Source organism: Hypanus sabinus, chromosome 10 (genome assembly GCF_030144855.1).
Source record: "Hypanus sabinus isolate sHypSab1 chromosome 10, sHypSab1.hap1, whole genome shotgun sequence".
Lineage (NCBI taxonomy): Eukaryota > Metazoa > Chordata > Chondrichthyes > Myliobatiformes > Dasyatidae > Hypanus > Hypanus sabinus.
In genome coordinates, this window is record NC_082715.1 from 130,077,941 (window position 1) to 130,103,192 (window position 25,252).

The 25,252-nt window shown below is 38.6% G+C and overlaps 1 protein-coding gene across 3 annotated transcripts in view; it reads right to left on the minus strand.

Annotated features, from left to right (window-relative positions):
• Positions 1-1,106: 1,106 nt before the first annotated feature.
• The window catches only part of fig4a (FIG4 phosphoinositide 5-phosphatase a), a 105,820-nt gene continuing 81,674 nt past the window's right edge, over positions 1,107-25,252 (minus strand). For all 3 annotated transcript variants that reach the window (XM_059982960.1, XM_059982959.1, XM_059982961.1), the window contains 8 exons: positions 23,480-23,618; positions 20,138-20,196; positions 19,261-19,411; positions 18,504-18,587; positions 16,863-17,058; positions 6,139-6,221; positions 5,229-5,318; positions 1,107-1,565 (listed from right to left, as the gene is read on the minus strand). In XM_059982960.1, coding sequence (XP_059838943.1) covers positions 1,388-1,565; positions 5,229-5,318; positions 6,139-6,221; positions 16,863-17,058; positions 18,504-18,587; positions 19,261-19,411; positions 20,138-20,196; positions 23,480-23,618 — 980 coding nt within the window. In that variant the 3' untranslated portion in view covers positions 1,107-1,387. The remainder of the gene's footprint in view (positions 1,566-5,228; positions 5,319-6,138; positions 6,222-16,862; positions 17,059-18,503; positions 18,588-19,260; positions 19,412-20,137; positions 20,197-23,479; positions 23,619-25,252) is intronic.

Here is a 25,252-nt window from a genome sequence, read left to right on the forward strand (position 1 = left end):
TATGGGCTACTTTGGAGGGAGAGGTTAGATTGACCATGGGGTAGATTTATATAGGTTGGCACATTGTGGGCCAAAGGGCCCATACTCTGCTGTATTGTCCTATATTCCCTAAATTATATTCCATGTGAAAATTCTTTGCCCAATCTGCCAGTCTGTCCAAATCCTTCTGCAGGTTGGATCTGCAACACTATCTGTTCCTCATCCTATCTTGATATTGCCTGAAAACCTTGCCACAGTGCCATCAGTCCTTCATTCAGATCATACGTACAAAGCCTAAGGCAGTGGTTCCAACACCTTGTGGTACTTCACTAGTCACCGGCAGCCTTTCTTCCAACCAAGCTAATACCTTGTCTCTAACACCATGGGCTCTTATCTTGTTTAGCAGCCTTATGTGTGGCATCTTGTCAAAGGCCTTCTGAAAAGCAAGCACCAACTCTCCTTTATCTAAGCTGCCTGTTATCTGCTCAAAGAATTCCAACAAGTTCATCAGATCAGATCTCCACTTAACAAAAATCACATTGATTTCATCCTGTTTTAACATGTACTTCCAATTACTCTGAAAATTTGTTAATAACAGACTCTAAAATTTTACCAACTACTGAAGTCAGGCTAACCAACCTATAATTTCCCATCTTTTGCACAGTGGTGTCTATTTAGAAAGTAATATACACATTCTCCAAAAGTGCAAAGCCATCAATCACCAAGCATTAATGGTAACATCTCAAATTCCTCGTTAAGAACATTTTTCTCCTCCAGTCTCCCAACAAACCACCAAGTCGACAGAAAACAGGTAAAGAAATGTAGCCTTCCAACGTAAATAATGCTGTAAATAAATAGTGCTAATATGAGAGTAATCAACGTAGGATCATCAATTAAAATTATAAGTCAGATGAAATGTACTTACCATCAAAGAAAATGAGACGAAGGTAAACAAGGTTAAAAATACATCAATTTGAAAATATTTTTAATAGTAAAGGGAAAGGTATTATCAATAATTAACAACATTAGTACAGAGTGCAATAATAAAACATCTGATTAAATATACTAAGCTGCTGAGCTATCACTTAAATAATTCCATATTCAATCATCAAATAAATTTTTATCTGGTTTAATAAAGCAAAACTGATCCAAGACACCAAGAGCTTCTCTCAAAATGGTCCACTGCTAATTGATATTGTACTTAAAGGCCATCATTATCTTTGGAGAATATGTAATAGTTCTTAAAATCCAAGTTCAATTGTATGCATCAGGGTGAAGAGACAATTAAATTCTGAAACTGTCACTTTCCTGGCACATGCTGGTTATTCCTGGCAATTAGTTCTGTTGAATAAATGGCATTCTAATCTCAAGACATCTGCTGTTCTGGTACCTGCCTTGCAACGTTCATTCACATGTATCGATTTCTGATGTACTCTCTGTAGAGTATCATGTCATCTTTAGACATGGGTTGTATCATGCCTTTGCCAGTCTTGATATGGGAAGTAAAGACTTCTTCTGATTTTGGATCTAGACCAGTTAGATGCACCTCATAAATACTGTCCTGAAGGAATGAAGCGGCTGGTCCCCTGAAAAAAGACAACAACAACAAATAAAAATGACTATAAATGGCAGCTCAATCCAGTGAGATATGCTTGCCCAAGACCTGATTGGACTCTTTTCAGGAAGTAAGCACACATCTAAACTCCTACATCAGAGCAATATTAAGAGAGAATTACTGAAATTTATTGCGCAGGAGGGAAATATTCAAATCATCAAGTCAATGTCATTGAAAAAATAAACTAGAATAAGCCCTCTTTCAGTCTTAGTCCATAACATACGGACGTCAAGAGTTATTCATTGTGCTATGTGTATCTGCCACTACAACCTATTCAAGAAGTCAGTTAACAGAAATCATGATTCTTTTCCCATCAACTCTCAACTAACTCTACAAACTGATTAAGTTCTTGCCTTGAGTTAAGGACCTCCCTGTTAAGGTAAAAGTACTTTACCATTCATGTTATCTAGGCCATCGGTTTTATACAACTCATTTAAGTCTTCCCTGGCCTTTGTTTCAATTAAAATTAGCCCCAGCTCAGATAATTTTTTTCTCATTTTCAGATCACTGCTCACATCTTTGTAAACCATCACTGCTTCCTCTCCAGTGAGGTTTTCTGGAGCTGAAAGCATGGAATTACAACATAACAGCCATCAGACAATTCATTGTTGTTCACATGCCAGGCCTCTGGCACAACAGAATGAAAAAGTAAAAAGGGCAGGAGTTTGTGCCAGATTCCAAGCACAGCAGTACTGTTAGTAAAGTCTCTTTCTAGATGCAAATAAAACTCTATTAATCTGGTACACTTAGGGGTTTTAATGTTGGAAAAGCATACATTGAGGCCTATTTGACATAATATTTTATTCTTTCAAATGCACGTATTAAAGATGTTACACAGAAGCATGATACCTTATCCAATGAACTTGTTAAAATTGAAGGGAGCCTGGTATGTTAGACCAGATGAGGCGATCCAGGCCTTTTGGGTCAGATGCTAAAATATTGGGGCTTCTGATTCATCAGTTACTGGAATGTTGGAGTTTTATTACAAAATGCTATAGTGGTTGCTTTCAACACTGATTTTTCTAGCACATTCATTCTTGAGAAGCAAAGTACCAATGAAAACTATTTATGTATTCTGCATTTAAACCTTAATACCTTCAAGATGACCAGTTTTGGGAAACATACTGCTTTGACAGTGCTGCCAATACCTCAATCATAATTTGAAACAGTAAAATAATTCAACTTCATCACGCCTTTTGGATCCATGTTATAGGAAAGATGAGAATTAAATTAGCATTATATGATTGCTCTAAGCTATAGAGCAATACAACAAACTGTTTAAAATTCAGATACTTTAAGTATCTTTTTTGTCTTTTTTTCCCAATGTATTTTTTACGATTGAAAGATCCTGCTGGACATTAAGATCTTAAATTAATGTAGGTCTACCCCATCAGTGAGTTGCTTGTTGGTGGAGAAACTGAAGGAGCTGGACTAGGTGCCTGCCAGAGAGAGGCGGAATTTGTGTGTGTGTAGGTGGTGTGCAGTCCAACAGCGAGTGATTGCCTTAGTCACTTTTCTTGTGATAGCAAGATCCTGTTGGATATTGGTTATGTGGAATGTTCTAAGTCCAGGTCACTGATTTATTGGCGGGACCACCGGCTGGAGAGTTGCATGGCCTTAGACCCTATGAGGACTAGGCCTTAAGCCGTGGTATCACCTGTTTGCAGCAATGAAGGAGAGAGGTGTTGGAGGCAGTATAGTGCGGTGTCCATGCTGTCATTGCTGCTGTCCTCCAGCGGTCACTTGGTGGAAGACAAGATGTATTGTGTTTGACTCCAAACTGCCGCAAAATTCGTGGATTCAGGGATTTGATCATTTTTTTTTTCGTGTGTTTGTGTTTTTACTATTTTATATGTGCTATATATGTGTTGTGCTGTGTGTGGCTGTTGGTATTGTGTTGCACCTTGGCTCCAGAGTAACACTGTTTTGTTTGGCTGTATTCATGGGTATTCATGTATGGTTGAATGACAATTAAACTTGAACTATCTGTCAATAGATCTGGGGTTGAGAGGGTAAACAGCTTCAAGTTCCTCGGCATCCACATCACTGAGGATCTCACATGGTCTGTACACACTAGCTGTGCGGCAAAAAAGGCACAATTGTGCCTCTTTCACCTCAGACGGTTGAGGAAGTTTGGTATGGCCCCCCAAGTCCTAAGAACTTTCTACAGGGGCACAAATGAAAGCATTCTGACTGGCTGCATCACTGCCTGGTATGGGAACTGTATCTCCCTTATTCGCAGAACTTTGCAGAGAGTGGTGTGGACAGCCCAGCGCATCTGTAGTTGTGAACTTCCCATGATTCAGGATATTCACAAGGACAGGTGTGTAAAAAGAGCTCGTAGGATCATTGGAGACCCAAGTCATCCCAACCACAATCTATTCCAGCTGCTACCCTCCAGGAAACAGTAATGCAGCATAAAAGCCAGGACAAACAGGCTCCGACAGCTTCTTCCACCAGGCCATCGGACTGATGAACTCATGCTGATTTGAGTGTACTCTATATTACATTGACTGTTCTACTTATTATAAATTACTATGACTGCACATTGCACATTTAGATGGAGATGTAACATACAGATTTTTACTCTTCACGTATGTGAAGGATGTAAGAAATAAAGTCAATTTGAAATTCAAACAGCATTTTTAATCACTTAAAATTAAACTGCAAGAAGTTGATTAAAATGCTCTAAAACAGAATATTTGGTAATAAGAAGGATGGCATTGTTGAAGCTTAGAGCAGCTGTAATATTTCCATGACAAGTAGTCTATTATCCTTTGTGGGCATCAGGCAAGACTTCACAGTGCGCTTGCTTTTTTATGATGGCAGAGCAATTTGAAGAGACAAAATCTTTCAAAGGAATGAAACTGGATTAAAGCTGGCAAGAATGCATTATTAAACATAAGGTATGCAAATTTCTCTGACTAGTCTTCAGCAATTATTTTTACTTGGCAAAGACCCATGTTTTTGAAGCAGATAAATCACTTGCCTAGTTTCAGCTGGGCGTACAGAGATTGATTAAAAATACATTGTGCAATAAAACACAACACAGCACAATCCTAACAGAACCTTCTGTGAAACCAGTTCTAACAATGATAATGAATACCAATTAATTCCATATGTATTGCATTGTATACAATGGCTTTTAAAAATATTCACAAAATTAAATCAGCAAGGAGGATTTCAAAAGTTCCATTCACAATAAATACAGAATAATTAAGAACATAGAACAGTCAGCACAGTAACAGGCCCGTCGGGCCACAATGATGTGCCAAACCAGCAAAAAGCAAATCAAAAACTAATCCCTCCTACCTGTACAATGTCCATATCCCTTCACCTTCCTCATATTCACGTGCCTATGTAAACAGCTCTTAAAAGCCTCTACAGTATCTACCTCTACTACCACACCAGGCAGTACACTCCAGGCATCCACCACTCTCTGAGTAAAAAACTGACCCCTCACATCCTCATTGAACCTACCCCCTCTCAGCTTCAATGCGTGCCCTCTGGTATTAGATGCTAATTTCTATTCTTGTTCTTTCTCTTTTGCCAACATTTATCCTCAGTGAAATTCTTGCTCACGTGTCAAGAAAGTCGCTTTGTAAGAACAATATATCTGTTTTTGAATACTTACAGTACGGTCATCATGTTGTCAAGTTGATTTATACTGCACTGATGGCTGCATATGTCAATCTTACGCTGGCTTTGACCCAAATTAACAAACCTGTTGTAAAACCATAGCAATGAAAAAATATTATTTCAAATGCAGACTCAGAAGCCTGCTTGTGATGTTTAGATGTAAATTCTAAACCCAAATTTGGAGATACAATCCAAAGATCACAAACTGATTACAAATCTGTTTAGAATTACAAACCCCAAATTGTCAATGCTGTATTTTAATTTATTTACAGGTCAGTGTTATGTTTCATCAATCTTTAGTCTGCTAATATCATATTGTTTATAACTGACACTATTTTTCTTCAGTTTCATTTCCTGTAAAATTAAGTTTTTGATTTTTATTCTGTATAAACCAAAATGCTGATGAACAGTTAACAGAGGAATTTATCAACGATTGATCAATTCTAATGAAAGGGCTGAGAACTTATGGAAGCCAATGGCATCACAAGCGCAACAAATATAAAGAAAATGAAAAATATTAGCACATCTTCTGAAAGGCAGAAAGATTTGTCAAATTTAGTAACTTTCAAACTCTCTTTCCCTACCTGGGAATTAAAATTATTCATTCATGAACTGATCCTGTCTCATTAGTTATTTATCTTTAATCATCACAATTATAAAAAGGCATACAATCAGTTGTACAAGGCATAGCACCACATTACTGAAATATTCATAAGTTTAAACAGCAAACATTTTGGAACAAACATACCATTTGACCATAAGTCAAAGTCAAACATAGAATTTAAAGAGTTGGGTTTTAAAATATTTAAGTAGTAGTTAAATCATGGTCTAATTAGCACTTAACTTGAGGCAAACAAATTACTTGAAATTCTAATCCAGGATGTTGGTTCTGCTGCTTATCTAACCTTTTGTATATCAGAAGATCCTCCTCTGATAGAAGCCTTGAAATGGTTGCAAGATGTACTTCTCTTGGAGGTTGGCTAGAATCCTGAAAAAGGAGCACAAAACAACATTAAAAAATTAGACATTAAACCCATATTTTTGCTTCACAACTGATATTTCAAAGTTCAAAGTAAATTTATTATCTAAGTACATACAGTATATAATGACTATTTACAATCCCAAGATATGCGTTCTTGAAAACATACTGAGGCTACATCCACACTGGACTGGATAATTTTGAAAATGCCGGTTTCGCATAATAACGATAAGCATCCACACTATGTATTTTTTAAAAGTATCTCTGTCTACATTGAAACGGAGATTTCAGCGAATCTCCTACTGCGCGTGCGTGGGACACAGCTACCGAAAACAAGCGACATGTTTGGTGTCGAATCTCGGTGTGAAAGTGCGCGTTTGTGTAGTTACACACTAGAAAAACTTAAAACGACAAACAGCTGTTGGCTCTTGCGCAGGAGAACTTAAAAGTAAAAGAAAAACAAATACTGGAGCATATGGAAGCAACCGTCAGGGAGTTCATGGACAGATTGACCCGGCTGATGATGAATATTGAAAAATTGACTAACTCTGTTGCATTAATAAAGCCCCTTGTTAAATGTATAAAACATGCCTGTATCAGCGTTATCTTGTTACATTAGGCTGTTACACATCTATTTTCAGAGAAGTACTTGCTTAAATAGGTAAACCACCTTCACATGAGCAAGGACAGAAAACAGGGCAAAGTGAGTATACTTATTTATTCAGTAAATTATGGGTCAGAGTATTTGGTGAGGACATTTCTAACTCATCTGGCGTCAGTTCCGTTGCCATCTGTTCTGAAATTGTTAGGTTGCGTTCAAGAAAACAATGAAATAGCGTGCTGCCATCTGACAGCGTTTTCAGAAGTCTCCGGTTACCCTGTCCACACTGATCTGGCCAATCCGGCGTTTTCAAAAATACACACCTTGGACAGCGTTTCTGAAAAGCTCTGGTTTCGGGGGACGAAAATGCCATTTTAGTGTGAACAGAGGGTAAAAACGAAGAGAAAAAGCTTCGGTTATGGATTTATCCAGTGTAGTGTGGATGTAGCCTTAGTAAATCCAAGAACCATAATAGAATCAATGAAAGATCACTCCCAATAGGGCGAACAACCAATGTGCAAACAATGTGCAAAAGGCAACAAGCTGTGCAAATACAAAAGAGGAAAAATGATAAAGAAGCAATAAATATCAAGAACATGAGGTGAAGATCCTTGAAAGTGAGTCCATAGGTTATAGGAACAGATCAGAGATGGGGCAAGTGAAGTCAAATGAAGTTATCCTCTCTGGTTCAAGAGCCCTAACAGCAATAACGTATCCTAAACCTGGTATTATAAGTCCTGAGGCTCCTGTACCTTCTTCCTGATGGCAGCAGTGAGATGAGAGCATAACCTGGGTTTTGGGAGCTCCTGATGATAGATGCAGCTTTCCTGCAACTGCGCTCCATGTAGATATGCTCAATGGTGGGGAGGGCTTTACCTGCGATGGACTAGGCCATATCCACTACTTTTTGTAGGATTTTCTGTTCAAGGGCATTGGTGTTTCCATACCAGGCTGTGATGCAACCAGTCAATTTACTCTTCACCACTCATCTACAGAAGTTTGTCCAAGTATTTTCGTATACACAAGGTATAGTGATATATATTTCATCACATCAGTACGTCAAACTGGTACAAGGGAAAAGCAATAAAAGAATGTAGAATATAGTGTTACAGAGAAAATACACCACAGGCAAACAATAAGGGGCAAGGCTATGACAAAGTAAATTGTGAGATCAAGATCTGTCTTATCGTGCAAGAGTCTGTTAAAGACTCCTATGTCATAGAATAGAAGCTGTCTTGAGCCTGGTGATACGTGCTTTCAGGCTTTTGGAAAGTAACATTAATTATCTATATTGCAGGACTTGATGCTAATAGGCATATGGGCAACAGTTTTGGATAGAGCCCAGTATGAAATATATGTACTGTAAATATAACCTTTCTTGGGAGTATCCTGAGCACCTATCCTGAAAATGTTGTAGGAAAAAATTACCAAAAAAAAACTTCTAACATAAATTAACCTCCAGATCATAAAAAGATTTTAAAGATTGTATTTATGTACATTTGCCAAGGCAGGGGCTGCTTAGGGATAGTTAGCATGGACTGATCAGGCATTATCAGCATAGGATAGTCATTTTATTTCCCTAATTTAATTGGATTTTTTTTGAGGAGATAACTAAGATTGATGAAGTAGAGCAGTAATTGTTGTCCATGTGGACTTCAGTAGGCATTTGACATGGTAGGGCCTGTCCACATCCAACCACGTAGATACCGAGACCAAGAAAACCTACCAATGCCTCTACTTCCACAGGGGTCTAAAGAAATTTGGCATGTCCCCATTGACCCACATCATTTTTTATCAATGCACTATGGAAAGCAACTTATCCAGATGTATCACAACTTGTTATGACAACTGCTCTGTCTACAACTGGAAGAAACTAGAGTTGAGGACACAGCTCAGCACATCCTGGGAAACATCCTCCCCATCCACGGATTCTGTCTATGTTCCCACCACCTAAATAAATCATCATTCTGTGCTGTGTGGTATGACGTGGGTGATCATGGTGTAGGACCGTGATTGTTCTTGACAAATTTTTCTACAGAAGTGGCTTGCCATTGCCTTCCCCTGGGTAGGGTCTTTACAAGACAGATGACCACAGCCATTATCAGTACTCTTCAGAGATTGTCTACTTGATGTCAGTGGTTGCATAACCAGTACTTGTGATATCCACTAGCTGCTCATACAGCTACCTACTCCCATGGTTTCATGTGACCCTAACAGGGGGCTAAGTAAGTGCTACAACTTTTCTGAGGGTGACCTGCAGGCTAGTGGAAGGAAGGAGAGCCTTAAACCTCCTTTGTTAGAGACATATCTCCACCCCACCATCCATCTTAGTAAATCAACCGCATAATCAAAGACACCAGCACCATATTCTCTTTACTACCCTCTCCCACTGGGAAGAAGGTGTAAAAGCTTGAAAGCACATAGCAGCAAACTAAAGGGCAGTTTGTGCCTCACTGTTACAAGATGACTGAATGGTTTCCTAGTCTGCTGATATCTTGTTCTGATCTTGCACTTAACACAGGCTTTTTGCTGTATCTCAGTTCATTGACTATAATAAACTAATCCCAGTTCCAGAAGATGAAGAAACCAGAAAATGGATCCAAAACTGTCTTGGAGATGGGATAAAAAGGGTATTGAAGAATATTGATTGGTGGAGGCTAAGTTACAATGGCACTTAACAGTGACTCCTTCAAGTTCAGCTGTGAAAACAGTTTAATTTCTACCTTTGATGTCTCTCTTTTTAATTTTCAGGGTGGATAGGGTTCTATTGAAGACTCTGACCTGGAGTTACACTCAGACTTAGCTCTTTGCGGTGGTGGGACCTGCTCCCAGTGGCTCACGACTGGCCACTTTTCAAAATCCCAAGGACACAACCTAGAAAACAAGTTTGCCTTTGGGGTTCAGAGGTTTCGCAGCCCTGTGGATGGGCTGATTCTATGCCGGTGCCACCAACTGAAGAAGCATCGTGAGATGGAAGGAGGCTCTGTTTTTGGCAGGTCGCACTCTTTCTTTCTCTTGGTAGTGGGAGGAGTTTGTTCCTGATTCTTAGGTCAGAGAACTTGGAAAAGAAAGTGATGCAACAGACTTATCATCGTAAATGAGCAGGTTGTTTTGATATGTCTACCTTCTTGCTGTGAAACGAGACACCGCTTTTTTCCCTCAGAGGGAGAGAGAGCCTGTGGTATGTCGAATTGTTGGGTGAGCAATTAGTATTTGTTGTACTGCAGATCATGGTCTTTATTGGGGGCTTTGCTATTGCTTGCTTGGTGGGTGGAGGGTGCTGATGCTTTTTTTTGCTGAAGTAAGTTGGGGAAGGAGAGGGTTAGGGTTGCTTGTGTTTTGGAGGGGGCAGGGCAGTAGTACTGTCCCTCATTCTTTGGGGGCACTCTTCTGTTTTCATGGATGTTTGTGACAAAAATTTCAAGATGCATATTGCATATATTTCTCCGGTATTAAATAAAATTATTGAACTATTAATTAGAAGTCAGTGACCAGTGATCAGCTGGAAAGCTGCAACAACAGGAAGTCAGGTCAAACTGAGTGGAGCTGGGAGAGCTGAGTAGATTGGCTTGGTCCTTCACTGAATCAGTGAGGCTGGCTATTGGGTGGTTCACCTACACATGTTTGCTTTCCCATCACAGCTGTTTCTGTTATCCTCTCTCACTCACAGTTTTTGTTTATTTCCAATTCAAACAGTTCTCATGAATAGAAGCTGTGGAGTGTCAGAATCAGAATCAGGTTCATTATCACCAGCATGTATCTTGAAATTTGTTAACTTAGCAGCAGCAGTTCAATGCAATGCATAACATAGAAGAAAAAAATAACAATAATAAATAAATCAATTACAGTATACATATATTGAATAGATTAAAATTGTGCAAAAAAAACCAGAAATAATATACAGTATATTTAAAAAGTGAGATAGTGTTCAAGGGTTCAATGTCCATTTAGGATTTGGATGGCAGAGGGGAAGAAGCTGTTCCTGAATTTGCTGAGTGTGTGCCTTCAAGCTTCTGTACCTCCTACCTGATGGTAACACTGAGAAAAGGGCATGCCCTGGGTGCTGGAGGTCTTTAATAATGGATGCTGCCTTTCTGAGACACCGCTCCTTAAACACATCCTGGGTACTTTGTAGGTTAGTAGCCAAGATGGAACCGACTAAATTTACAACCCTCTGCAACTTCTTTCGGTCCTGTGCAGTAGCCCCCCACCTCCCCAATAGCAGTGATGCAGCCTTTCAGAATGTTCTCCATGTTACATCTATCTATAGAAGTTTTTGAGTATATTTGTTGACATACTAAATCTCTTCAAACTCCTAATGATGTATAGTCGCTGTCTTGTCTTCTTTATAACTGGATCAATATGTTTGGACCAGGTTAGATCCTCAGAGATCTTGACACCCAGGAACTTAAAACTACTCACTCTATCCACTTCTGATCCCTCTTTGAGGATTGGTATGTGTTCCTTTGTCTTACCCTTCCTGAAGTCCACAACCAGTTCTTTCATCTTACTGACGTTGAGTGCCAGGTTGTTGCTGCGAACCCTCGCCCTTCTTCATCTCCATCTGAGATTCTAGCAACGATGTTTGTATCATCAGCAAATTTATAGAAGGTATTTGAGCTATGCCTAGCCACATAGTCATGTGTATATAGAGTGCAGAGCAGTGGGCTAAGCATTCACCCGAGGTGCACCAGTGTTGATTGTCAGCGAGAAGGATACGTTATCACCAATCCTCACAGACTGTGCTTTTCCGGTTAGGAAGTCGAGGATCCAATTGCAGAGGAAGGTACAGAGGCCCAGTGCTCCAACTTCTCAATCAGGATTGTGGGAATGATGGTATTAAATGCTGAGTTATAGTCGACGGTCAGCATCCTGACATAAGTGATTGTGTTGTCCAAGTGGTCTAAAGCCGTGTGAAGAGCCATTGAGATTGCGTCTGCCGTTGACCTATTGTGGCGATAGGCAAACTGCAATGGGTCCAGGTCCTCACTGAGGCAGGAGTTCAGACTAATCGTGACTAACCTCTCAAAGCATTTCATCACTGTAGATATGAGTGCTATCGGGCGATAGTCATTAATGCAGTTCACATTCTTCTTCTTAGGTACCGCTATAATTGTTGCCTTTTTGAAGCAAGTGGGAACTTTTCCCCGTAGCAGTGAGAGGTTGAAAATGTCCTTGAATACTCCTGCCAGATGGTTAACACAGGTTTTCAGACCCTTTTCAGGTACTCCATCCGGACCTCTGCCTTGCCAGGGTTCACTCCCTTTAAAGTCAGCCTAACATCGGCCTCTAAGACGGAGATCACAGGATCACCGGGTGCAGCAGTGATCTTTACAGCTGTAATTATATTCTCCCTTTCAACATGGGCATAGGAAGTGCTGTATTCATAGAAGGTGGCAGTGAAGCATCGCTGCCATTCATGCTATTATGTTTCACTTTGTAGGAAGTAATGTCTTGCAAACCCTGCCAGAATTGTCGTACATCTGATGTCGCTTCCAACCTCATTCGAAATGGCCCTCTGCACATCATACCTGGTTTTCTGGTACAGGCCTGGGTGGCCTCACACCTAGCCTTCAGCAGACGACGTACCTCTTGGTTCATCCACGGTTTTTGGTTTGGGAATGTATAATAATTCTTTGTAGGCACACACTCCATCCACACAGGTTTTAATGAAGTCGGTAACAACTGCAGAATACTCATCCAGGTTTGAAGATGAATCTCTGAATACAGAGCAGTCCACTGATTCAAAGCAGTCCTGTAAGTGCTCCTGAGCTTCCCTTGTCATACCTTCATGGTAGCTCTTGACTATACCTTTATGTAGTTGGGCAAAATGGTCAGCATACAAAGATGTGGTGGGCCAATGGGCCTGTTTCTGTGTTGTGCTCTATAATTTTATCACTATTTGGAAGTTTAAAAAAAATAAAAGTAATTTTTAAAGCTAATTACCATTATAACTGTCAATCTCGCATTATATTGCGGAGTGCATCATGGTGGCCTTTCTCTGAACTAACTGCAAATAGCAAGAAAACCCCAAAGAAAGTCTACAGAAAAATATAATTATAACAAGCAGAGCAGTTGCTTGTTTATTCACTGACCTCAAATTCCATGTTATTATGCTTTAAACATTTCATATTAGTTTGAGAAAGATAGGATATTGACACTTGGAAGATAATCCACAGAAAAAAACTAAGGAAACTTTACGAAAAATAAGTATCAAGATATTATTCTTCAGTTGGCTATCCTATTGTATATCAATTAATAGTTTTGTACCACGTGGTGTAATTCACAAATATGGAAATATGTATTTTATATATATATATAAAGATGACCAGAAAGATACTAGTATATTTACTTGTTTGAAAACTGTAAGAAAATAAACTTTTAAAATATATGTTTCGGTCTGTATGTGATAGCTTCTTGCTAGTTATATATTTGTTACAAAGTAGGACAATTGTTGATATTGTGGCGACCCATTTCCTGGCACATCCGAACCGGCTCACAATTAGATAGCCTACGGGGGTTTGCGAGCATAGAGCTTTGGAGCCTCTGCGCCACGGGGGCAGGTTGAGGGAGGCTTAAAAGTGAGGCTGAGGATTTCGAATAAAGTTTTTTCCTTCGACTGCAGTTACCGACTCCGTGTCGTAATTTTAGCGCTGCATGTAGCACACCGCTACAATATAACACTTATTTTCTATTTCCAACAGTATAATGTATTTCCATGTAATATCACAGTGAAATACTAACTGAGAATAAGACGTCAAAGATTTAAAATAAAGACAAATATTTATGTGCAATATTGATAAACTTAGCAGTTGAGTCAATGCTTTAAAACTTGTTTCATCAATACATTTCAATCTTTTCCAAACATAAACATGTTAATCTCTAGATATACTGTAAAGATAGTTAGCGAGTTTTCTTTTCAAATTACTTTATGGAGGTTTGATAGAGCCAAGTATTGACAAAACTATCTGTTTGTGACAGCATGGGGCCTTGACCCACATTTGGGCCACAAGGGAAGGATAGCAGATTTTCTTCCCTGTAAAAAACATGGATAAACTGACTTGTTAAGTAACAAATAGGAAAAAAATCTTAAAATATGTGTCAAGATGATTTATTTTTTTCAGCATTTTTGTATCCTACACAAAATAATATTTGAATTTTAAAATTACTCATAGCTAAATAGGGGAATGCAGGCAGTCAAACTGAATCTTCAAGGAGTAATGGCTCAAAAAGGTGGCATCTCAGGATTGTATGTAATGACGTGAATGCACTCTGACAATAAATTTTACTTTGAACTTGTATATACTTACTGTTTTTTTCTATATGTCCATGTATTGCATGTAAAGTTAACAAATCTCATGATATATGTCAGTGATATTAAGCCTGATTCTGATTCTGAAGTGGCCATCATTGACAGATTTGTTTTGTGGTTTGGACATGTGAGCCTGATGAACGTGATGCTTACTTTTACATTGGTTTATTACTTTGCAGCTCAATTATTATAGTAAAAAGGTCCAACAATTAATGAAGTGTTGCCATATACTCTCCATCTTGCTTCAACTAAATGGCATAAAAGCATATTGTAATTTTTTCTCTGATTAATGTTAGATCTTGCTGTTTCCAGCTTATATTTAAGACTGCTATTTGAAGTACCAGTATCAGCGGTTTTCTCCAATGGCTACAATCTGCCCCATGCTGATAATGGAAGTTATCCTTCATTAATTGATTCCAATTATTTTCTTCATTCTCAATTTTCCTTTCAACACTCTTCTTTTCCCTTAAAGGCATTTTTGAGATCACTCTGATATAGACCCCAAATCAATGGCACTTTGCAATTATACGCAAGTATTATGCAACATGTTTAAGTCAACCATGTCTTCTAGCTTTCCATTCAAAGAGTAATTAGCTTGCAAACAGTCCTGCTGAAACCATGTCTAATCCGTGCTGTAACTCTAAAACTATAAGTATTTCCATACAATAAAATATTTTTTTAACCTCGAACACCACACACAAAATGCTGAAGGAACTCAGCAGGTCAGGCAGCATCTATGTAAATGAATCAACTATTGATATTTTGGGTTGAGGCCCTTCAACAGTACTGGAAAAGAAAGAGGAAGATGTCAGAAAAAGGCAGTGGGAGGAGGGAATGAGGACAAGCAAGAAGGTGATAGGTGAAAAGAGGCCAGAGTGGAGAATAGAAAAAGATGGAAGGGAAGGGGATAAATAAATTACCAGAAGGAGAAATCAATGTTCATGCCATCAGGTTGGAAGCTACCAAGACAGAATATGAGATGTTGCTCCTCCAACCTGAGAGTGGGCTCATCATGGCAGAAAAGGAGACCACGGACCAACATGTTGGAATGGAGAATGGGATAGGAATTAAAATGACTGGCCACTTTGAAAGTCTGCTTTATGTTAATGGAGTGGAGATGCTCGACAAAGAAGTCCCCCAATTTACATCGGGTCTCACCAATTTAGAGGAGGCTGCATCAGGAGCACAGGACACAGTAGACAACCTCAACAGATTTACAGGTGAAGTGTTGCCTCATATAGAAGGACTTTTTGGGGCCCTGAATGGAGGTAAGGTAGTGGATGAATGGGCAAGTGTAGCATTTTTGTCACTTGCAGGAGAGAGATTAGTAGGGAGGGATGAATGGACAAAGGGATCACAGAGGGAGCAATCCCTGTGGAAAGTGGAGAGTTGGCGGTAGGGGGAGGGAAGGTAAAGATATGCTTGATGGTAGGGTCCCACTGAAGATGGCGGCGGTTGTGGAATTATGATGTGTTGGATGTAGAGGCTTATTGGGTGGTAGGTGAGGACAAGAGGGACTCTATCTCTGTTAAGGCTTTGGGAAATAGGGTGAGTGTAAATGTCTGGGAAATGGAGAAGATGTGGGTGAGGGCGGCAACAATGGTGGAGGAAGGGAATCCCCATTCATTGAAGAAATCCTTTTCTAATATCCTGGAAAGGAAAGGCTCATCCCGGGAACAAATGGAGCAGAGACGAAGGAACTGAGAAAAGGGAAGAGCATTTTTACTGGTGACAGAGTGGGAAGAGGTATAATCAAGATAGCTGTGGGAATTGTTGGTTTATAAAAGATATCAGTGGACAATTTGTCTCCAGAGATTGAAACACAGAGATTGAGAAAGGGGAGAGAAGTGTCAGAAAAGGACCAAATGAATTTAAGGGCAGGATGGAAGATGGAGGCAAAGTTGATGAATTTGACGAGTTCAGCATAAGCTCATGAAGCAGCTCCAAAGCAGTTGTCAATGTAGCGCAGAAAGAGTTAGGAAGCATTAACAGGGAAAGTGTGGAACATGGACTGTTCCATGTAGCCTACACAAAAGTAGGCATAGCTGGGGCTCATGCAGGTGCCCATTGCTACACATTGAGCTTGGAGAAAGTGGAAGGAGCCAAAAGAGAAATTGTTGAGAGTGAGGACCAGTTCCACCAAATGGAGGGAGGGTGATGGTGGCGAGGAACTGGTTGGGTCTGTTGTCAAGAAAAAAGTGGAACTCTTTAAGGCCTTCTTGATGGGATATAGAGTTTTATATGGACTGGACATCCATGGTGAAAATGGGGCAGTGAGAGCAAGAGAATTGAAAGTTATTAAGGCGATCGAGAGCATGTGAAGTGTTATGAATGTAGGTGGGAAGGGACTGGATTAAGGGGGATAGGATAGAGGAAAGGTATGTGATAAAATTTCAGTGGTGCAGAAACAAGCAGAGACAATGGGCTAACTGGACTACGAGGACACTCTCCTCTCCTATCAGATTCATACTTCTCAAGCCCTTTACCTTTTCCAATTATCACCTCCCTGCTTCATACTTCATTCCTCCCTCCCCCAGCTATCCTCCTTTCCCTTCCTCCACCTTTTTATTCTGGTGTCTTCCCCCTCTTTTTTAATCCTGAAGAAGATCTCGGCCTGAAACGTCAACGGTTTATTCAATTCCATAGATGCTACTTGACCTACGGAGTTCTTCCAGCATTTTGTATGTGTTGCACTGAATTTCCAGCATCTGCAGAATCTCACGTTTATTTTTCTAACCTCAGTAATTCTGGCATTATCCCCAAACTCTGTAACTTTGACCGGTGTTGATCGCTGAGAGACGGCGCCTTCCTCCTCTTTGTCGGTTCCTGAATCATCTTCGGAACTACTAGAAACGGCTTCCTCCGATGGTGGTGGTGGGGCACTTGCTACTGTTTTTCGCTGCAATACAGCTTCCTCCTTATTGCTCTTGTTACTACACAAAAAATTGAAGTATTTTGAATGAACTATGCAACTACGTGTTTGGATTTGAAAATGTAATACAATATATTAGCTATTCTCATTCACTGCTTAGAAAAAAACTAATCCATGTGAAACATCAGCAATATCAGAAATATCTGGTATTATATTCCAAGTTCTTACAATGTTTGTTGTAACGATTTGCAAGGAATTTAATTATATTTGTTATGTTTGACAGGATTTATACAGCATGCTTGCCTTTATTATTTGAGACATTCAGTTCAAAAGTCAGTAAATTATGTTGCAGCTTTATAAAACTGTAGTTAGGCCACATCTGAAATATTATATACAGTTCTGGTCATCCCATTATAGGAAGGATGTCAATGCTTTGTTGAAGGAACATAAGAAGTTTACCAGGATGCTGTCTGGTTTAGAGGGCATGTGCTATCATGAAAATGTGGACAAATTGCGTTGTTTCTCTTGAGCAACAGAGGCTAAGGGGAGATCTGACAGAGGTTTATAGGATTATGAGAGGCATAGATGGAGTAGACAGACAATATCTTTTTCTCAGGGTTGAAATATCTGATATCAGAGGACATGCATTTGAGGAGAGAGGGGGTAATATTAAAGGAGATGTGAAAAGCAAGTTTTTGTTTAAAAACACAGAGTGTGGTGGGTGCCTGGAATGTGCTGCCTGAGGTGGTAGTAGAAACAGATATATTAGGGACTTTATTTATTCATTTAGATACCATGCTGAACAGGCTGTTCTGGCCCACGGAGCCACACCACCCAGCAACCCACTGATTTTAACCCTAGCCTAATCAGAGGATAATTTACAATGACCAATTAACCTACTAACTGGTATGTTTTTGGACTGTGGGAGGAAACCAGAGCACCCAAGGAAACTCAGCACATATGGGAAGGAATGTACAAACTTGCTTAAAATTGAACTCTGAACTCCCATGCCCTGAGCTGTAATAGTGTCACGCTACCCACTACTCTACCGTGGCGCTCTGAAAAGATGTCTAGATAGGCACATGAATGTGAGGAAAATGGAGGGATATAGACATTGTGTAGCGAGAAGAGATTCGTTTAATTAGCCACTTGACTACTAATTTAATTAGTTTGGCACAACAATGTGGTCTGAAAGGCCTGTTGCCATGCTGTACTGTTTTATGCTTATTCTCTTTTACATGCTATGACTCCCTACCCAACCACATTTGGGGTCATTTACAGCTGATAATTGAGCTACCGGAACATCTTTAGAATGTAAGAGGAAACTGGAGAACCTGGGGGCAAGGTAGGGAAACCACATAAGAAAAATGTGCAAATTCCACACAGATAGTACACCGTAGGACAGAACTGAATCCAGGTCACAGATCCTGTTTTAAAAAATATAATGGTAAATTTATATTGATTATAATGAAAGCAGACTATCAAACTTGTTTATTGGTTCTTTACCTCAGCATGGATTTACCAGTTTCTTCTGGCTTGCGAACAGTGAACGGACTAGGGTCTATTCCAACATTTTTTGGCATGAAGTCCCTTTAGAAACAGAGAATACAGGAAAGCTATGAAATTCTAGTCCTACATTACTCTGAATTTTCATAACGAACTTGCAAAGAAGCAAAGTATACAACTCAATTATACAACCTTTACAAATGATGCATCAAAAACTAATGACAACACATAATTGATAATATGCAGATAAATATACATGTAATATCGCATTTAGCTAATCAGTTAGAATGATTTAATGTCACAGTTAACATGTCAAATCAAGGACCTTTAACTAACTCAGAAAAAGAGAAAATAAGGTAGCTTTAGATACAGAGAAGGTGAAAAAGGGATGGGTTGGCTGACACTAGAGTTAACATGAATAAATAATGTTGACGCAATCTGGTTAAAGGGTAATGATGGTAGGGGAAGAGAAATTACGTTTAAAAATAACTTTAAAACTGTAAAATGAAGGGCACTTAGAAAAAACTACAAAGTAATGTAAAGTGCTATGATTAAAGTGAGAGGTAAAAAGCTGGCCAATACTACGGGTGGATGATCCATGGCAGATCTGGACCGTTCTGATATAATCAAAGCAAGTTATTTTAGGAAATGATCTTTATCAATACTTTTATAATAGATTCTCAAAACATTCCTGAAAAAAAATTAAATGTATCACTGGTCAAGGGATGGAGAGCAGATTAATGAATATATTACATACTTAGCTGAATTTGTCATTTTCAGACAGAATATGTCATCAAAACAGCTCAACTCATACGGCATGAAGAACTCAGTGTATATATCTATCTCTTCATCAAATTTATCTGTCTTCTTTATTACCATCATCTTTTTCAAATTTTCTGCGCAAGGAACTACAGAGAAGAATTGGTGACATAAAAGTTATGTATCATTGAGCTTAATGAATTACTGTCGTATTCTGTTACAAATACACATTATCATACACTAAAGCTGGACCAGAACTGATAGATGCTTCTCTACAAGAGCAAATGAAGTTGGATAATTGAGTACATAAATACAAAAGATTCTCCAGATGGTGGAAATCCAAATTACCACAGAGAAAATGCTGGAGGAACTCAGCAGGTCAGGCAGCATTTATGAAGAGGAATTAACAGTCAACGTTTCAGACTGAGACCCTTCATCAAGACAAAACATGAATGAATATATTACATACATAATTGAGAAGTTGGGATAGCGAGTGACACATAATCCAATTCCCAAAACATTTTCACAATCTACAAAGCCATATATCAGGATGACAATTCTCTATTAAGTTCAAGCACTGAGCACCCCCCACCCCAGAAGGAATATACATGGTCTTAATGTACTGAAAACACTTCACTGCTGTTGGGTTGAATCCTAGAACTGCTGATCTGTGTACCTCTGTGTATAGTTTACACATTTTCCACGGAAAAAGAATCAAAGTAAAGTTGATGAGCATGTGAGACAGAATAAGGAAAGCGGGTACTACAACTGATGGAATTGGTTTGCTTCCATAAACAAGGTAATTTCTACATCAAATACTTTTAAAATAAGAACACCAAATTCCACAATAAAGTTTTAAAGTTATCTGTCCCTACCTTCATCAAATGGCAATGGTAGATTTATTAGGACCTCCGGTGTCCACCAATGGGTATAGCTTCAAAAAAAAAGAGACCAAAGTTAATTATTTACCAAATTTAATCTGTAATTTACTGTGGTAAATAAAGGATTGCTTTAAGGGAATTCTAAAACAAGTGAACTGCTAACTGGTTTTAAAACAAAACATAATAAGGACTAAAGGCATCTACTCAGTCATCTAGAAGATGAGAATCAATATCGCGTCTGCTGTTGTTCACAATTTACATAAACGATTTAGGATCACGTATGAAACTAAATATTACAATTTTTGGATTAATCAAATTGAGAATATTATTAATAAAGAGGAATATAGAAGCATTGAAGGTTGAAGGGAGATGATACATAAAATTATGACAGGCATATATATGGCTAATAGTCTTTCTCCCTGGGTGGAATAGACAACTCAATTTTATTGCCATATGCACAGCTATTGCAAGATATAGGTATAATGAAAAGCTTGCTTGCAGCAGTGTTACAAGTACATAGATTCAGAGTGCAATTTATTTATTTGGTGATGAAATAAAACGCACAAAAAATTCAAAGATTCACTTATTATCAAAGTACGCAAATTGAAATTCTTCTTCTCTGGATAGCCATGAAACCAAGAAAGAAAGACAGTACGATCATCAACCCCCAAATCCCCCCTCCCCTCATAAAACAAAATGGATCAGGCACATCAACTACACCCCGTCCCAAGCTCCTCCTCCCACACAAAAACAACAAACAATACGGAAAACAAGACATTAGTGCAAAAGAACCCTAGAGATAAGTTTGTGGTAGTGCAAGAAGTGGCCCAATATAAGAAGGAATAGTTTAAGTTGAGATGGGAAAAGTTTAAAGGAAATGTGCAAGGAATGCTTTCAAAACACTGAGAGTAGTAGGCACCTGGAATGTGTAGCCAGGGGAAGTAGTAGAAGCAGATGAGATGGCCATGTTTAAGATGCATTTAGATTTGTACACAAGCAGACAGGGAACAGATGCCATGTCAGGCAGATGCGATTAGTTTAAATTAGTATCATGGTCAGTTCAGACATGATGAGCTGAAGGGCATGCTTCTGTGCTGTACTTTTCTATGTTCTGTGTTAGTAATTTAGCAGCCTCTTTCTCTAGAGGTCTCATTCCTATTTTAAAAGGCAGCTAGTTTATTTCTATTTATATAATCGGAGAAAATATAATCAGAGCCTGTTACCCTGGAATTGTGATTGGAATAAATTTCTGCTGAGTGTTATGAACTAGCTGTTGAATATCTGCTATTGTCCACCTATTATTCTGTTTCTTTGCTTTTTTTTCTCCCAGTCTACTTCAGGCAACTCCTCCATCATACAATTTTATGTGCCCGTATTTAAGCTGAAGACAGTGGTATTAATCCTGTGTTGTGCATTCTGATCAGGAATTCTGTCACACATGATCAGCACCCCCTGAGAATCTTTAAGCACAAGAGCCCTTATTAAACCTTTTTTATTACTCATGACCAAACTTAAAATGACCTGCTTCAGGGTAGGTCCTGGAAAATACTGCTCTAAGAAGCAATTCCTGAGGTATGCCACAAGTTTTTATTTTATAATAACCTTGCTAGTCTGGTAAACCCAAGCAATGTAGTGATTAAAATCTATGAAACCCTCGTTAATTAGAAGTCAACCTTGCACAAAGGAAGGTAACTGTGGTTAATCAGACCCCATAATATGACTGTAGGCATTTGTCAGGAAGGTTACAAGACATGGATAATATTCAATTCCATTAACAGCTTTTCAGAAAATGAAGTAAGTCAGGCTTCCATACAGCAAGACTTAAAAAAATGTTTGGTCATGGGCTAATAAGCAGAAAACACAAATGTTGGGTAATGAATACCACCAAGGATACATTTAATCATTCTTTGATTGCCATCAAACAAAGTCAGGGTTAGCAAGGTCAAAATCTGAATACGATGAGATATGCAGTATAATTACCGTGATAACAAATGCAGCTCTAAGACTGGGTATCCTGTGGTTGGTAAGTCTCTTCCTGACACCTCAAAGTTGCCACTTACAAGGAACAAGATAGAACACTAATGTGGATGAGCACAGATTTAATAACACTCAAGAAGCACTTTACCATTCACCTGCTTGACTGACACTCATCCACCAGCCTAAACATTTGTTTCTCTAACCATAGGCGCATAATGGCTGTGGTATATTAGAGGGAGTTTTCACATTTATACCATGTTATCATATAGAAACAACAATATATTTCTAAGTTATAATGCTGTATAACGTAAATAAAACCTATAGGTGATGGTGTTCACAAACAAAGGGTGACTTTGCTCTGAAAGGTGGTAGAGAAAATAGGTTTGGTTGGTGCTTTTGGATTAACCTAGGCAAGGAACTGCCATATATTTTCTGAAATGGTAGCTTGAACTATAACATGCAACAGTTCTTGAAGGTGGCTCATCAAAACCTTTTCAAGTATAATTGGAGAAAATTGATCAGTTATGCCTAAATAATAAAAAAATGGAAGCATAAGAAAAGAAATAGGAGTAGACATACAGTCCCTGGAAATTACTCTACCATTTAATAAGATCACAACTGAACCGATCTTCGGCCTCAACTGAACCTTCTGCTCAGTTCACTGTTCTTAATTCCTCTATAGATCAAAAACCTTCAAATTATTTCATGGCAACATCTACAGCCCTCTGGGGCAGATAATGCCAAAGATTCATGATCCTCAGAGAAAAATTTTCTACTTAAATCAGTATTAAGTAGCTAGCCTCTTTTCCTAAGTCAATGCCACCTACAAAATGTTGAATATCAGTGTTCAATGTGTCTAACAGCTTTCTTTTGAAATTTATGTGTTAGAAATTTAAGTACTGGAAATTTAAAGCAAAGCCATAGAAATAAACACAATTTTAATCCAATTTTCAACAAAGCCAGGATGGAAGAAAGGTAGCCTACATTTAAGTTCTATAGGATTAGAGTTAGATTTGAGCAACAAATCATAAATTTGAGAAATTCTGCAGATGCAGGAGATCCATAGCAATACACACAAAATGCTGGAGGAACTCAACAGATCAGGCAGCATCTACAGAAATGAATAAACAATCAACCCTTCATCAGGTCTTGGTTTCAGCCCAAGACTGTTTATTCATTTTCATAGATGTCACCTGACTTACTGAGTTCCTCCAGCTTTTTGTGTGTGTATTGCTTTAGACTTGAGCAATGCTACTGAAAATGATGGGATTCAACCTCAAGAGCAGTAAAATTGAAACCATATTTGCACAAATAAATCTTCAAAACAAAATAGAAACCATACAGTATTTCAGTTAGTACCTCCTCCTGGGAGACAATAGTGCTACTGTGTTCTTATGATGCAAGTAGTAGTCAGATGGAAGTTCCCAAAGGTGAGACTTTCCTTCCATAGGCTGGAACACTCCAAGAAACAGATTTATGGCATCTTGTCTATCAGCATCTGCAACACAAGGAATCATCATTAAAATTTTAATATCATGACAGGAGTATGATAGAATACACTACTGTTGGCAAGGAGGAGGCATTTGGGGGCATAATATGAGATTATTTACTTTGTTAAAAGAATAGAAAAACAAAGTTATATTCAAATAGTGGAATACTAGAACTGTTGCTGCATTTGAAGAGATTTTGATGAAACCATGTCTGGGCTAGTGGGCAACTGTGTGCAAGAAAACTATATGCAAGAAAAAATATACATACTTTAGTGTCAATTCAGTATGCTTTCACTGGATAGATTTTTGGGAAATAAAACCTGACAAAATATAGAACAGGCTGGCCTCGCATATTAAAGAACAAGAAGAAGTAACATGATTCTGAAATGAATTGTTTCTTTAAGTCAGAGAACCTAGATCTATGGGAATCATTTCAGAAAAATGTATCGATTCATTTTTAGACTCAATTAAATGAAATTCAAGCTAGCCTTTCAGCTTTTCTGTCTTTATGCAACCATCTTGGCCTGGCATTTATACTCTGCAAAAAATTCCATGCATCTTTGCATTTCTCAATCAGTCTGGACTCCTCCCTCTGATCTCTTACCCTTTTGATATTTTCAGCACGAACTTTTGGTGTGGCACTAACTTACAAATATTTAGTACATTTAACCTGTTTCCTTTGAACTTGCATAATTCAGTCATTAAGAACACGCCCTAACATTGTCATTAACTTGCAGACAAGGGTGGGTATTGTTGTAATTCAATAATATGAGTTCTACATTGCAGAACATTAACTCAGCTCTAATACATTCTCACCCTTCATCCTCGATTATGATTTCATTACGAAACATAAGGCCACTGATTCCTTTACACTCAATATCCTCATTGGAGATCTTCTCTCTGCAGCTTTAACATTATATCTATAACCCCACAACCATTAGACTCTTGAACTAGAGGAAATAGATTCTCTTGCCACATCACTGGTGTCCCACAACCTACAGCCTCATTTTCAAGGACTCTACCACTCATTTTCTCAATATTTGTTGCTTATTTATTTATTATTATTTTGTCTTATTCTTGTTTTGTATTTGCACAACTTGTAAAGCTTTTGCACAATAGTTGTTGTCCATCCTATTGGGAGCAGTCTTTCATGGATCCTATTATTTCTTGTATTTGCTGTGAATGCCCACAGGAAAATAAATCTAAGGGTTGTATATGGTGACACATATGCACCTTGATAATAAATTTACTTTGAACTTGGAAAGCAGTGCATCTCTACTTCCTCCCCAAAACCTAGAAGCAGAGCTGATCTGGTAAATCCATTATTGCAACTAGCTCTTACTTACTAAACCAAGATTAATACTCTAATTTCTTTATTAATGGCAGGTCATGAGGCTACAGATTGCAGTGACATACATTACTGTACTTAATTCTTGTTGTTGTTAAGTGCCACTGAGTTGTCGTCAATTTCATGGCAATCCTGTGGATAGTGGCCCTAAATGAGTTTTGATCCTCATAAAGGCGGCTCATTGCAGATAATGCTGTGTTCACAGCTGTCCTTACTGTATCCATCTGATTGGTGGCCTTGCTCTCTTCCATTGTTCTTCCTTACTAGCAACTAATGTTCACAACATCCTTCAGT